Here is a 16530-nt window from a genome sequence, read left to right as displayed (position 1 = left end):
GAAATAATGTCAAGATTTAGGTTTCTATATCCAGTAAAGGATATTTCTATCCCTGCTGATTCCAAACCAAAATTATTAATGAGAATATCAAGTCTTCAACCATGAAAGTTAGTTAAAGTCTCACATTAAGGCATTACTTACCACAGGAATAAACAATAACATAGCCAATCACAAAGTTAAAAGTTGTATTTAGCAAATAGTTACTTGAGGCTTTTGTTGTTAAATTCCAAGTACATTTCCATACTTAGGAAAGAGAACTAGCTATTCATATAGACAAAAAAGGTAAGGACCACAGAACAGCTGGTAGCCAAAAATCACTGGCACAGGAATGCCCATCAGCTGAGAAAAATGGTGTGTAAAAAGAGCTCACTGTATTATAACTGGCTAAGTATCTTTCTCTATTATGAAATTAGAGCAGTGAAAACAAAAATAGTGTCTCCGTATCCTCAGGATTTGGAACAGGTACTCTGTAAATATATATTTAAAAATTAGATTACAGATTGTAATGGTTAGGTTCATATATATCAATTTGGTAAGGTGATGGTGCCCAGCTATCTGGTCAAGCAAGCACTGGCCTAACCGTTACTGCAAGGCCATTTCATGGCTGATTAATGAACCAGAAGGCTGATTTATTAAATCATCAGTCATTTGATTGCATTTGAGGCTGATTACATCTATGATCAACTAAGGGAGTATCTTCACAATGAGAGAATCCAATCAGTTAGATTTAATCCGATCAGTTCAAGACTTCTAAAGGAGAAGAGAGAACTTTGATTTCTTCTTCAGCCAGCCAGCCTTTCCTGGGGAGTCAAAGACCTTCACTGGAGTTGCCAGCCCATGGCCTGCCCTAGGGAATTTGGACTAGTACATCCCCACAGTTGAGTGAGACACTTTTATAAAATCTCATATGTACAGATATCTCCTGTTGGTTCTGTTTCCCTAGAGAACCCTGGCTAATACACAGATTATCTATAATTAGAAAGAAAAGCCAATTTCTGAAACCATATGGAATTAAACACATTAAGTTGAACTGTAAATAGGGAAATGGGAAATAAGTAGAAGAGGTAAATTCTTAGCTCTTTTCTAATGTGCAAATTATTTACTAGCACACCCCCAGCACTACTTTCCATTACGGACTTTCTTACCTCCATGAATACAGAGAAAGTCATTATTTGAAATGGGGCCAGGTTCAGCAAAGGTCTTGAATTTATTTAGCCACTGTCGAGAAATATAAAACTGAAGGAGGCTTGGTTCCATTATGTTCAACAAATTTGATATCCTTCGCCTCTCTTTTTGTGCCTCTTCACTGCTCTTCCTATTAAGAACAATGATTCATTAAATACAACATGCATTTTTCTCCACTTAGAGTAGTTAATAAATTTTTCCTATTCCTTAGACTTAGCATGCACATTAGCACTATGGTCTCAATAGGTCTTGAGAAAAAATACACTTTGTATCCACTCACCACTGTACTATACTGTACACCCCTAGGTGGTGATATTATATCTTACCCACTCATTTCCACATAACTATCAGTACATCATGTATACACACATAGACACATTCACATACACATGCAGTAGGCATTCAAATGTTCGTTAATAAGATCAAACTAAATAGTTCATCTGTTTTCCTGTTTCAGTAGCTAGGACTTTTTAATAAGACACTGAAAACTATCAAAAGATATACTGTTATAGCAACACCTCCTTTATTAGCTATTTTAGGAGAAATCTGGTACTTAACTAGTGACTTTTTTTTTATTATTAAAACCAATCTTTCCCAAACAAAATATACTGTCTTGCCCTTTAACTAAACTGCTTTAACATTTTCTTAAGAAAGGGTCATTCTGCATAAAACTTTTTACTTTACTCACATCATAAAAGGAAACTAAAACAACTTCTAAATTTTACTCTGCAATCCATTCTGAAAGTCTCAAGTCACTAATCACCCCAGAGTGAGATGCTCTTTTATAAGTGTAAGAATAGTCTATTCATGAGATAAATACACTTCTTTACCTGTAGAAAAGAACATAAGCTTCTGCATTTTGTACAGTAGATTCTGAAACTTCAGTGACACTTTGATCATCAAATTCATACCAGAGGTTATTAAAATGGTTTCGGCAGTAGGCTATATAGTGTCCACCTGAATTAAAGGGAAACAAATCATAAATTATTACAGCAATACTAAATGTATACAAGAATTAAGACAAATTGCTTTTTTTGTATCCCTAGTGTCTAGCACAGCACCTAAGATAAAGCAAGAACTATGCCCATATTTTTTCCCCTACCACTACCACTCAAGTAATGAAAAGTAAGTAGACAGAAAATGTAGCCTTTTTTAAAAAAAAGCAAAAATTATAACCTTGAATTTTTTAACAGATTATGTTTATATTCATATTCCAGACTTTAAGGGATTAATAATTCACAATTTGAAATACAAAGAATATCTCTTGTAAAAGGGCCTGTTAATTACTAAGAGAGTGCTCAAATGAGCATCAATTAGAGTGCTGGGGTTAAAAGATAAAGAAAATAACATATTCAAAATTAGGAAAGATGCCAGATTTGAACTTACAGGGTAAAGAAAAGATTTCCATTAAAATATAATTTCTTTATCCTCAAACTAAAAACAAAATGTGGAATAATCTCCAGAGGGTAAAATGGCAGGTTGCTTATGAGAAACCTTGGGAGGCAATGTGTAAGGCTGAAGGGGAGGGTGAAATGCCAGTTATATGATCAGTAATAAATCAGCTAATCATCTGACCTCCAAAGAACAGGCATAGTATAAATTGAGAATTTATCTCAAAATATGAGTAAAGACAATAATCAATTACAGTTTGCCTTTTTCATCTGAGAGTACTGTATAACTGGTTTACAATGAATGTCAGAATCAGCACTTCAGTATTGGATACCTACCTGTGTTGGTCAGCACATTTGCTTGAAGTAAAGGGTAACTAGCTTTCATATGAGTATAACAGAAGGTATCTAAAGAGAACTTACCAAATACTTCAAAAAATCTTACATAAATTTTCTAGGAGAAGTTTTACAAAATGTTCAGTCAATCAACGTTCAAACGTAGATTTTGGCACAAAATCTAGGTGCATGCCAATTTCATCTTCAACGCAGAGTTAATATAAATCATTTCTAATGCAAAACTAACATTTTTAAAAAAGAATTTAGGAAACAAAATAAATTGTATCTTAAAAATCAAATAGCAAATCTGAGTCTACAATAGTAGTTGTCTGACAAAATACAACTGACTAGTAAAAACACTTTCAATATAATGCTGATGTGGTAACATAAAAAATAACCATATAATTTGATTGAGGAAAACTGAGCCAGGCAATCATACTACATATAAGAAGGCAGATAATCATTTCATAGTAAGAATGAATATAAAAGTACTGAATATGCTTTGTTTCAAAACAAGACTTAAGAGAATTACCCTTTATACAGACAGCTAAACTACATAACCAAGATAGAACTTCAGGGAAAATGTGCTTTAGGTAAAGAGTGTTTTCATAACTTTCCCTCCACCCCACCCACACCCACACCCACACCCCACAAGGCATACATACTGATTTATGTCTGCTTTCCTCTCATGTTACTGATTATGAATTACATTTTTAAAAAAAAACCTTATTCTCTATCTATATTGCATCACTAAGAAAAAGGTTTAAAAACCAAGTCAAACCATTAGTTGCCAAAGTCCAGAAAGCTTTACTCTAGACATTTTTCAGTTCACAGGTGTGCTACCATTAAACAGAAATCAAAAAATGTTACCACATTAAATTAGACTAAACATGATAAATCAGTATCCTTGAAAACAAAGCAAAATTTAAATCAATATACAAATTAAAATATTAAAATCCAACAACTCTGAACTGGTATTTAGATATTCTTATGAACACTGAATCTTATTTTTGACCCAAATTAAAAAATACTGTACAATGAAATATTATTCTCTTTTAACCTTTTCATTATCACAAACTCAAACATCTGAAAAAAGCAGGATTGAAACTACTATGCTTGTCCTTCTCTCTTAATTTAAGGTATGCAATGTTTAGATTTTTCTTCATTAGAAAACTGTCTTGAAACTTGTGCCAGTTTGGATGTATTATGTCCCCCAAAACACCATGTTATTTGATGCAATCTTGTGGGGGCAGACGTATTAGTGTTGATTGGGTTGGAATCCTTTGACTGTTTCCCTAGAAACGTGACTCAATCAACTGTGGGTGAAATGTTTGATTGAATTCCTTCCATGGAGATGTGGGCCCTGCCCTGAAAGTTAATTTAAACACTGGAGTCCTATGAAAGAGTTCACAAACAGAAGGACCTCAGAGCAGCTGAGAGTGACATTTTGGAGGGCAGTTGAGAGAGACATTTTGGAGACGGCCGCTGAAAGCAAACTTTTACTGACACTTTGGAGATGCTAGCCCAGTGTCTGCTCTGGAGAAACTAAGAGAGAACAGAATGCCAAAGAGCTACACTTTGAAGAATGCACAGGAGCACAACCTAGGATCAGCAGACGCCAGCCACATGCTTTCTCAGCTAACAGAGGTTTTCTGGACACCATTGGCCTTCTTTTGGTGAAGGTATACTCGTGTTGATATCTTAATTTGGACATTTTCATGGCCTTCAGACTGTAATTTATAACCAAATAAATCCCCTCTATAAAAGCCAATCCATTTCTGGTATTTTGCAATGCGGCAATATTAGCAAACCAGAACAGAACTGCTTAATGCTATTCGATAAACTTTTGATTGATCAGGACTTTTACCTCTTTTTAAATACTTTTCAATTTATAAGCTGTTAGTATATTAACTTAGAATCTTGAAGTAATAATAGTATAAAAACTAGAATTAAACTCTGCAGTTTAATTAATCCAGCAAAAGATTTTACAACACGAAGCATAACTATAAATATGGCAATTTTTCAAGCCTATTACACTAAAACCTCAAACAGATTTAAGGAACGCCACATGGTACTTTAAGTAAATATACTGCTGGTGGCAGAAAAGTTATTACAGACACAGGTATTTTTCAACATTTACAAAATAAACTGTTTATATTTCTGATTTATTTCTTGCCCAAAATACAATATTTACAGATATGATGCCTCTTGCAAATGGATTTTTGAAGTTTCTGCTGATAATAAAGTTGTTTGTAATCAGCAGTAATAATATCCCAAGCATTGTTTTCATTTTAGCGCTAGTATGCTTTAGTAATGTCATAGAGTTGTTTGCCTTGAATAATGTGACATTCTTAACATGGTATTTATCCAGCATCATTCATCATCAAAGCTGGGATTAGTTTCTGACCAAACATGAATAAAGGGGCACTTTCTGCTCCCTAGTCACGGGCCGAAGAGTGACCTTCATTCTTTCAGATAAATAAATAATCTACTTAATTTCCATGCGAACAGCAATGTAAAATTATACCATTATTTGCAATACTGTGGGGGAAGTTACTCCTCTAAAGGCAAATTCTCATGATGTTTAGTCTTCCTCATGTGTACCCTCCATGTAGCTTCTCCCCCATTACAAGTTCTGTCCAACAGGTAAGTGGTTTATGGAGGAAGCAAATGTGTAGAACTAGAGAAATTTGTAAGCAGTACCTGGTGATTTCCACTATGACTCTATCAAATTAGTAATTTATCAGGGATGGGGGTTGGGATCAATAAATGAAAGGGTCATGACAATACTTCAGAAAACACTGAACACATGACAAACACTTCTCAAGAGTCAATCTCTGAATAATTAGAATAAGCAGTCAGAGGAATTTGTTGCTGTAAAGTTATACATTATGCTCATCCAACTGAAGAGTAGTGCATTAAAAAAATGTTAAAAATTCTTTAATGTTTCCATTTCAGTTGCACTTGAATCAAGTGTCGCTCACAGAGGTTTGTGCAGTTATAAATTAAAGATGCTGCCGCCTCAGCAGCCAAAAGTGCAAGGGAGAGTGTCCATGCACACAGAATAAACAGAGCAGTCTGTCCTCAGTGGACAGTTATCTCATGCCAATCCGGGAGCTCATCCACTCAAGAACTTGGCATAACCCCTATCCCATCAGGGTACAGCAAGACTGAATGTGCCAGTGGTCGTCCTTGATAGAGCTAAGGGTGAGGTATTTAGAGATCTCAGCTGCTATTATACAGCCTTTCATATCCTGTTTACTTGCAAAGACAAGGACTGCAGCGTTCCATAAATCCTTGTGAGCCAGCATTCTACATAATAATTCTTTTATAATAGCTAGTCACTCCCTGTCCATACTGTCAACAGCAAGAATGATGAACTCATGTTTGAGTAACACGTGTTCCATGAGGATCGCAGGGACTCCTGGCCACCAATATCCCACATCAGGAAATGAGTGTTCTTCACAATTTCTTCAACATTTCTTCAACATTGCTTCCTATGGTTGGAGAGGTCTGAACCACTTCATTCATTAAAAACTGATAAAGAACGGTAGTTTTCCCTGCATTATCCAGTCCCACTATGATTACTTTGTGTTTTTGATTACAGAAGAGGCTCCAGAGCTTCGTGGAGAGAAGCCCCATCGTGAGCCAGCGCAAGCCACAGGCCTCTGGAAGCAGGTGCCATGGGGACCGAGGTGCGGCCTTGAGCCCACCGGCCGGCAATTCAGACCTGAAAACGTAGTCTTAATAACTCAATGTGAAAATTATTGTGCTAAAGTCTTTATTATTTAACTTCATACAAATTATAATTTCCAGCAATGTAGTTATTTTAGGTTATTTGGTTTTTTTATGCCTTTGTTTGATTATGGTTTGTTAATTTTCTTGGTAGGTATGGTTAGGAACTTATTGTAAGCCAAGTAGTTATTTTAGGTTGTTTTTCTCAATCCTTTGCTTTGTTTTGTTTGAAATGTTTTTTGTTTATTTTTTGATAAATACAGTTAAATATATATATAATTTCCAGTATTCCAAACTTCATAGTAAAATCTTAAAGATTTCCTAAAATTGTCTGACATGTTTTTAATAAGCAGCAGTAAAATCTATTTTTAATTCTTTTATTTTGGTCATTCAGATCTTATTTAAAGTAACAATTCAAATATCTTACTTTAAAAAAAAAACTATGAACTAATGTCAAACCCATATACTTACTACTTGCAGTTCCATGATGGCAAATGACTGACAGAAGATCATAGGTCACAATTTGAGTGGGACTATCCTTGGCAAGAAACGGCTGAAGATCCAGGCCTTCTAGCGGAAATGAAACATGGGTACTGATTTTGGTGGAAAACATCAGTTCGTGTCTGAATCTTTTAAGGTGGATGCACAAAATCTAAAAGAGAACAAAAACCAAACCCTAATTTGTTGCTATAAATGAATGCCAAAAGCATTCCAAATAGTGCAACTTAGTAAACACCTCAAAAGATTTTTATTCTGCAAACAAGAAATTGGGATATTCAGTCAAAATTAAATTATAAAGGTAAAATTCCATTTAGTTTTGTAGGCTAGATAAAGGAGTCAATTAAATATTCATTTTGAATTAAGTGTCAAGGTTATCCTGCTATTACGATAACCTAAAATGGATAACCCTAATAAGGAATACAGACTAACTGGGCATTAGAACTACATCATTCTTCAACCATGCTTGAGTTTACTACATTGTGTTACATTAATGCTTTGTGTTCCCACAACATAAATAGAGTTATAATAAAGACTATACCTCAGGAAACTTTTGTACTTTACAGAACTTTACTCCATTCCTCAACCTAAGGGAGGGAAAAATGGAAAACCAATTTAAGTAAATCCGTTTCCCACATTAATCTACAAAAACTTTAGTATATTTAAATATACAGGAACATCTTTTAGAAAACACAGAGACAAAGGCTTCGGACTAGAAAAGTTCATCAGTCAATTATATGTTATACATTTTTAAACACATGCTAAATACCTAACAATCACAACACTGGAATCTCTCATTGCAATAAATAATTTAAGCCAAGATAAATAATGAAAATTTAGGGAGCTGTATAATTTTTTTATGCAAATTAATTTTTTTTTAACAAATGTGCTACTGTCTATAGCCTGGCTAAGCTTTTATAACATCCAGGTATCACGTAAAACTGGGTAAAGCAAAATCTCAATTGTATAAAATAGGTTAGTTCAGTTAATATATTAAAAACCCTTATTCTTTAATGTGAAAACAAGTAACTTAGAGAATTGTTACTATTAATAATCAATATTAATTTATACTTGACAACTTGCTACTTTTGATTTGGGGGGTAGATGCAAGTTTCTTTTCCATCTTCACTTATTCTTCATAATTGGCTTTGCTTTTTCAACAAAGGAATCTCCCTCACAGGACAACTCCCCTCTTCAGCTGTCCAGCTAGGGCTTCAAGAACAAACTGGTAATAAATACTTTTTAATTCAAAGAATACTCAATAGAGGCATATTTTTTTCTAGGAAGTACGAGGCTGCTTTTCATCTTTATCAGTCAAACATTATACCAGTTCTTTTTCTCATAAAGACCAAGAGCTGCAGATCGATGTTTCCCAAGGGTCACTGCCAACATCCAGGAGTTTATGTTATTATGAAGGCTCCAGGTATCATTAGCAGGCCATTATTTTTCAATCACAGAGAAATTTTTCCAGTTCAGTCCACCTCAAAAATAGTTATCCCTTGACAGTGTGATTGTAAAAACCTTCTGGATCACACTCCCTTTATCTAGTGTATGGATGGATGAGTAGAAAAATGGGGACAAAAACTAAATGAAAAATAGGGTGGGACGGGGTAGGTTTGGGTGTTCTTTTTTACTCTTATTTTTTATTCTTATTTTTACTTTTTTCTGGTATAAGGAAAATGTTCAAAAAAATAGACTGGGGTGATGAATGCACAACTATATGATGGTACTGTGAACAGCTGACTGTATACCATGATGACTGTATAATGTAAATATATCTCAATAAAACTCAATTTAAAAAATATTAACAAATTACAACATCTATCTAAATAATAAGCACAACTGCAACTCAAAAAAGAAAAAGTTACCCCTTAAGGTCTCTAATCGCTTTTCTTTTCTGATTTATCAATAAATTAGCCTTAACAACCTGAATTGATCACAAGATAGAAAAAGGAAGCTCATAGTAGATAGTAAAGATCAAAATCTGACTTTGTCTTTCTAGTCGGACACCATAGGGCAGGTAACATCAAAGTTGGGATAAAAAGCCTTTCTCAACTTTGGCAGATTTGAAACTATATCCCTTTATATAGTCACTTTCACTACCCCATTAAAATGATCATTGCCTTATTTAAGACAACAAAACATAACCTATACAATGAAAATGTATATCATAAAAACTAGTACATCCTTCATAATATTTGGAAAATGTTTTATGCGAAGTCACACTTATTTCACACTTCAAAATATATGCTTCGATGTCTTAGATGAACCTATTAAAATTCTGAAAGTTTAACTCAACTTTGTTTTACAAAACAATTAATCTTTTTGTTTTTATGAAGAGAAAGCTTTCTGGCCTATATTTTTCCAAACTATAGTGGAAAACTAACTCCATATGCCTGTTCAAATAACCAAGAAAAATATCATTTAAAATATAAAGCATGTAATCAAAAGCATTGTTGATGACACTTACTTTTTGCATTTTTCACAACTGTACATATTGTCACCTGCAAACAGAACAGACCTAGTCATTCTTCTGAAATTAAAAGCAAATTATATTCTTTCAGTCCTGAAATTCTTTGGGTTTACCATATGCTATCCTCAGTGCAGTAAAACAAGGCTCAAATGTTTCAGTCTGTCATTGAGACAGTTTTACAATGTTCACCTTGCCTAAACCATTCTTTCCCCCATCTCTCCACACCTCTCAGTCTTCAAGGCCCACCTCAAATAATTTATTGATTCAACAAAATTTACTGACTACCTGCCATATGCCACGCTCTATGTAAGATGTTGGGCACACAAATAGAGCAAAGGACCTTGAATGATATGGAGGGGTTTGCAGACTAATCTAATGTAGATATAAATGAGTCCATTAAAAGTGTTGAACTTTCCCTTCTTTGAATCCCCAGAGCTACTTTAATATACTTCACATATATCATTGTGCATTATAGGAATTTGTATAAATTCCTTAATTACATGATTTATGACTTACTTATATTCATAGTGCTATGGTAGATACTGGCACTGCACCACTATATCAAGTACTTACGAATTTAAGCTTCCTTAAAATTTAGCTTTTATGAAGATATTTTCTGTTTAGTCCCACTAGTACTTTAGATTCACCCACAACAAGCTAGCCATAGATGAGAACTGTTTCCTATTTCTTACCTTTTAGTTCATCTCTGGCGAAGAAGGCAGCAAGACAATCTTGCAAGGTTACTACTGGACCCCAAAACCAGCTAGGGACACATGAGACAACAAACCTGAAATATCATTGATAGAAAACAAAGGAAGTGTTCTGCCAGTAGAGCAGAAACAGCAGTTTTAACAAACAATGAACACAAAGAAAAAAATACATACCTTTTCACATATTCCATGAAAAAAGCTATCCACCCTTGTGGAGCATATGCTTCGCCACATGATCCTGCTTTGACTATAGAAGTTGGATGACTCGATGAATGTAGTTTAGCAAGATCTTCCTTGCCAGGAATTGGCAAGGACAGATCTTGAAAGGTCTCGAGAGTTACGGATACCTAAAATTGTTATGTGTTTCAAAAATGGAATGAAAATAATTCAGCAAAAATATTTAAAAGAATAGACTTTAGACTGCAAAGATCAAAGCAAGTTATATAAACAAAAATGAAAAAAAAATCATATTGCTTTCATAATACTAACAGCAATACACACTCTGTCCCAGGTGCTGCTCTAAAGGTTGATACACTACTATTTAATCTTCACATGAACCCTATGAGGTAGCTACTAGCATCCTCATTACAGTTGAGGATACTGCAGCAGAGAGAGGTGCCCAAAATCCAGCCACTGTGCACAAGGTTCAAATTCTTTAGCACTACTTCATCTGCTTTTGGAAATGGGACTTTCATGGTGTTTTTAAAAAGGAGGAGGAGGGGGGTGGAGAGAGAGAGAACCTAGCATCAAATCTGTAATTAGCTGAAAACATTTCTGGACAAGTCTATTTAAACATTTGGTAACAAAATATCCTATACTAAAATGACCCTATTGAAAGTCATTAGATTTGACTTAAAATTCTAACAGGATAACTGAAAACTCAGTCTTGTTTTGTTGTTTTAGAGAGATGCTATTTTATATACAGATATCAATATATCACTTAATTTCAAAAGGCCTGTCTTCAAACATCTGGATTTAGATAATATGGCTGTGTGACTAATTTGTACTAAAGTAAAACTATTCTTAAGAAAAGCTCAAAGAAACTTTCAGGGGTTTACAGGAAAAGAGCTAAAAAGGGTATACGCACTATATGCATATTAACATTATAAATTAGAGGTGATATTAAAACCTCAAGATGGTTTTGATTTATGCCATTGTCAGTGTCTATGAACTTGTCATTACCGTTATCATATAAGCCCCAGCCCTAAATGGGAAAATATTTACAAGCCAGAAGTGTAACCAAAAGTAGGATACACACTCAGAGTCTTGTGCCTGTGAACAATAATTTCCCAGCATACTAATTTTATCAGCCTTGGGAGAATATGCATGTCTTAACAATTCTTGCTGCTGAGCAACTTCTCACCTTTATGTGTGACCTAAATAAACAACTGAGTTAATTTTTCCTACTATTGCAGGCCTGTCCAATGATGGGTTAAGACCCATCTTTCAAAAAGGATGTTGCTACTACTTTCAAAAAACAAGTTCTTTTCCTAAAACCAATTTATATCAACATAAACACAAGAAACACATGTATAATCATCAGTAGTAAAGAAAAGGAATTATAACTTATTAAACTAAACTTCTTTTCACTCCATTTTGCCAGGTTTTTAATAAAGCACATTGGACAGAAATGTTCCATTATTGTAATTCCCTCATACGCACCCTGTCACAAGTCAGACACTGCACTGAACTAATGATCGTTCCATCAAATATGTCTGAAATAACACTTCTGTATTTCTTGTGCTGTTTTCTTTTCTTTGGAGATGATGCAGATTGAGCTAGGATTTAAAGACAAGTATAGTAAACATTAAAAAAAAAAAACAATGTTGTCCTTCAACATTTTTTTTAACAGTAAAATTACTATGCCAAGAGGAAATTTTTGAAATATTATTCAAGATCACTACTTTTTTTTTTTTTTTTAATTCAGTTTTATTGAAATATATTCACAAACCATACAGTCATCCATGGTATACAATCAACTGTTCACAGTATGATAATATAGTTATGCGTTCATCACCACAATCTATTTCTGAACATTTTCCTTACATCAGAAAGAATCAGAATAAGAATAAAAAATAAAAGTGAAAAAGAGAATACCCAAACCATCCCCCCATCCCACCCTATTTGTCATTTAGTTTTTACTCCCATTTTTCTACTGATTTTTTTTCAATTTTTTAACTTTGTTTATCAAAAAATTAAAAACAAACAGGCAAACAACAACCAAAAAAACCCCACAACATTTCAAACAAAGCAATGGATTAAGGAAAACAAATAACCTAAAATAACTACTTTGCTTCCAATATGTTCCTACCATACCCCAAGAAAATTAATAAACCATGTCCAAACAGAGGCGTAAGAAAAACAAATAATCTAAAATAACTACATTGCTTCCAACATGTTCCTTCCATACCCCAAGAAAATTAACAACCCCTAAGAAAACAAAGGAATAAGAGAAAAAAAAAAACCTAAAATAACTCAATTGCTTCCAACATGATCTTACTATATCCAAGAAAGTTTACAAACCATAATCATTCCTGAGCATTCCCATAACATTGAGATTACCCTCCACAGTTTATCTGTTCTTATTAGATTATCATTCCCCCTCCACTAATTGGTATCTCTAGGTCCCCTACATTCTACAGTATAAAACATTGTACATTTTTCACAGAATTCACATTAGTGGTAACATACAATATCTCTCTTTTTGTGCCTGGCTTATTTTGCTCAGCATTATGTCTTTTTTTTTTTTTTTTTTTAAATCTTCATTTTATTGAGATATATTCGTATACCACGCAGTCATACAAAACAAATCGTACTTTCGATTGTTCACAGTACCATTACATAGTTGTACATTCATCACCCAAATCAATCCCTGACACCTTCATTAGCACACACACAAGAATAACAAGAATAATAATTAGAGTGAAAAAGAGCAATTGAAGTAAAAAAGAACACTGGGTACCTTTGTCTGTTTGTTTCCTTCCCCTATTTTTCTACTCATCCATCCATAAACTAGACAAAGTGGAGTGTGGTCCTTATGGTTTTCCCAATCCCCTTGTCACCCCTCATAAGCTACATTTCTATACAACTGTCTTCGAGATTCATGAGTTCTGGGTTGTAGTTTGATAGTTTCAGGTATCCACCACCAGCTACCCCAATTCTTTAGAACCTGAAAAGGGTTGTCTAAAGTGTGCGTAAGAGTGCCCACCAGAGTGACCTCTCGGCTCCCCTTGGATTCTCTCCGCCATCGAAGCCCACCCCATTACCTTTCACATCCCCCCCCCTGGTCAAGAAGATGTTCTCCGTCCCACGATGCCAGGTCTACTCTCCTCCCCGGGAGTCACACTCCACGTTGCCAGGGAGATTCACTCCCCTGGGTGTCTGATCCCACGTAGGGGGGAGGGCAGTGATCCCACCTTTCAAGTTGGCCTAGCTAGAGAGACAGGGCCACATCTGAGCAACAAAGAGGCACCCGGGAGGAGGCTCTCAGGCACAACCATAGGGAGGCCTAGCCTCTCCCTTGCAGCAACTGTCCTCCCAATGGTAAAACCTGTGGTAGAGGGCCGAACCCATCAAACCACCAGTCCCCTATGTCTGTGGTCATGTTAGCAACCATGGAGGTGGGGTAGGCGAATACCCCTGCATTCTCCACAGGCTCCCCAAGGGGGCACTACATCTTTTTTTTTTTTTTAACTTTCCCTTCTTTTTTAAATCAACTGTATGAAACAAATGTTAAAAAGAAAACAAACATACAATAAAAGAACATTTCAAAGCGACCATAACAAGGGAGTAAGAAAAAGACAACTAACCTAAGATAACTGCTTAACTTCCAACATGTTCCTACTTTACCCCAAGAAAGTTACCTAATATAGCAACATTTCTGTGAACTTGCTCCTACTATATCCATCAGAAATTCACAGACCATAGTCATTCCTGGGCATCCCCAGAACGTTAAATAGCTTATCTGTTCTTCTTGGATTATTGTTCCCCCTTCCTTAATTGCTCTCTATTGCTAGTTCCCCTACATTCTACATTATAAGCCATTTGTTTTACATTTTTCAAAGTTCACATTAGTGGTAGGATATAATATTTCTCTTTTTGTGCCTGGCTTATTTCGCTTAGCATTATGTCTTCAAGGTTCATCCATGTTGTCATATGTTTCACGAGATCATTCCTTCTTACTGCTGCGTAGTATTCCATCGTGTGTATATACCATGTTTTATTTATCCACTCATCTGTTGAAGGCCATTTGGGTTGTTTCCATCTTTTGGCAATTGTGAATAATGCTGCTATGAACATTGGCGTGCAGATATCTGTTCGTGTCACTGCTTTCCGATCTTCCGGGTATATACCGAGAAGTGCAATCGCTGGATCAAATGGTAACTCTATATCTAGTTTTCTAAGGAACTGCCAGACTGACTTTCAGAGTGGCTGAACCATTATACAGTCCCACCAACAATGAATAAGAGTTCCAATTTCTCCACATCCCCTCCAGCATTTGTAGTTTCCTGTTTGTTTAATGGCAGCCATTCTAACCGGTGTTAGATGGTATCTCATTGTGGTCTTAATTTGCATCTCTCTAATAGCTAGTGAAGCTGAACATTTTTTCATGTGTTTCTTGGCCATTTGTATTTCCTCTTCAGAGAACTGTCTTTTCATATCTTTTGCCCATTTTATAATTGGGCCGACTGTACTATTGTCATTGAGTTGTAGGATTTCTTTATATATGCAAGATATCAGTCTTTTGTCAGATACATGGTTTCCAAAATTTTTTCCCATTGAGTTGGCTACCTCTTTACCTTTTTGAGAAATTCCTTTGAGGTGCAGAAACTTCTAAGCTTGAGGAGTTCCCATTTATCTATTTTCTCTTTTGTTCCTTGTGCTTTGGGTGTAAAGTCTAGGAAGTGGCCACCTAATACAAGGTCTTGAAGATGTTTTCCTACATTATCTTCTAGGAGTTTTATGGTACTTTCTTTTATATTGAGATCTTTGGTCCATTTTGAGTTAATTTTTGTGTAGGGGGTGAGGTAGGGGTCCTCTTTCATTCTTTGGATATGGATATCCAACTCTCCCAGCCCCATTTGTTGAAAAGACCATTATGACTCAGTTCAGTGACTTTGGGGGCCTTATCAAAGATCAGTCGGCCATAGATCTGAGGGTTTATCTCCGAATTCTCAATTCGATTCCATTGATCTATATGTCTATCTTTGTGCCAGTACCATGCTGTTTTGGCAACTGTGGCTTTATAATAAGCTTCAAAGTCAGGGAGTGTAAGTCCTCCCACTTCGTTTTTCTTCTTTAGAGTGTCTTTAGCAATTCGAGGCATCCTCCCTTTCCAAATAAATTTAATAACTAGCTTTTCCAAGTCTGCAAAGTAGGTTGTTGGAATTTTGATTGGGATTGCATTGAATCTGTAGATGAGTTTGGGTAGAACTGACATCTTAATGACATTTAGTCTCCCTATCCATGAACATGGAATATTTTTCCATCTTTTAAGGTCCCCTTCTATTTCTTTTAGTAGAGTTATGTAGTTTTCTTTGTATAGGTCTTTTACATCTTTGGTTAAGTTTATTCCTAGGTACTTGAATTTTTTAGTTGCTATTGAAAATGGTATCTTTTTCCTGAGTGTCTCTTCAGTTTGTTCATTTCTAGCATATAGAAACATTACTGACTTATGTGCATTAACCTTGTATCCCGCTACTTTGCCAAATTTGTTTATTAGCTCTAGTAGCTGTATCGTCGATTTCTCAGGGTTTTCTAGATATAAGATCATATCATCTGCAAACAATGACAGTTTTACTTCTTTTCCAATTTGGATGCCTTTTATTTCTTTGTCTTGCCGGACTGCCCTGGCTAGCACTTCCAGCACAATGTTGAATAACAGTGGTGACAGCGGGCATCCTTGTCTTGTTCCTGATCTTAGAGGGAAGGCTTTCAGTCTCTCACCATTGAGTACTATGCTGGCTGTGGGTTTTTCATATATGCTCTTTATCATGTTGAGGAAGTTTCCCTCAATTCCTACCTTTTGAAGTGTTTTTATCAAAAACGGATGTTGGATTTTGTCAAATGCTTTTTCAGCATCTATTGAGATGATCAATTGATTTTTCCCTTTTGACTTGTTAATGTGTTGTAATACATTGATTGATTTTCTTATGTTGAACCATCCTTGCATGCCTGGAATAAACCCCACTTGGTCATGGTGTAT

General features: G+C 35.2%; 1 protein-coding gene and 1 pseudogene across 5 annotated transcripts in view; both read right to left on the bottom strand.

The window, feature by feature from the left end:
* USP33 (ubiquitin specific peptidase 33) overlaps positions 1 to 16530 on the bottom strand; it is a 106746-nt gene that overhangs the window by 33951 nt on the left and 56265 nt on the right. For 3 of the 5 annotated variants that reach the window (XR_005215334.1, XM_037826872.1, XM_037826873.1), the window contains exons 12-19: positions 11988 to 12103; positions 10500 to 10672; positions 10308 to 10402; positions 9613 to 9646; positions 7684 to 7729; positions 7116 to 7296; positions 2016 to 2142; positions 1146 to 1315 (exon numbers count right to left, since the gene is read on the bottom strand). Coding sequence is in view for 4 of the 5 variants with exons in the window: in XM_037826872.1 (XP_037682800.1) it covers positions 1146 to 1315; positions 2016 to 2142; positions 7116 to 7296; positions 7684 to 7729; positions 9613 to 9646; positions 10308 to 10402; positions 10500 to 10672; positions 11988 to 12103 (942 nt within the window). In the remaining variant the exon portion in view is untranslated. The remainder of the gene's footprint in view (positions 1 to 1145; positions 1316 to 2015; positions 2143 to 7115; positions 7297 to 7683; positions 7730 to 9612; positions 9647 to 10307; positions 10403 to 10499; positions 10673 to 11987; positions 12104 to 16530) is intronic. The other 2 variants (XM_037826874.1, XM_037826875.1) reach the window with 1 other exon arrangement.
* LOC119527146 lies at positions 4610 to 7057 on the bottom strand (annotated as a pseudogene).

Source organism: Choloepus didactylus, chromosome 2, assembly GCF_015220235.1.
Source record: "Choloepus didactylus isolate mChoDid1 chromosome 2, mChoDid1.pri, whole genome shotgun sequence".
Taxonomy (NCBI): Eukaryota; Metazoa; Chordata; class Mammalia; order Pilosa; family Megalonychidae; genus Choloepus; species Choloepus didactylus.
This window is presented reverse-complemented; position numbering and strand designations above follow the sequence as displayed.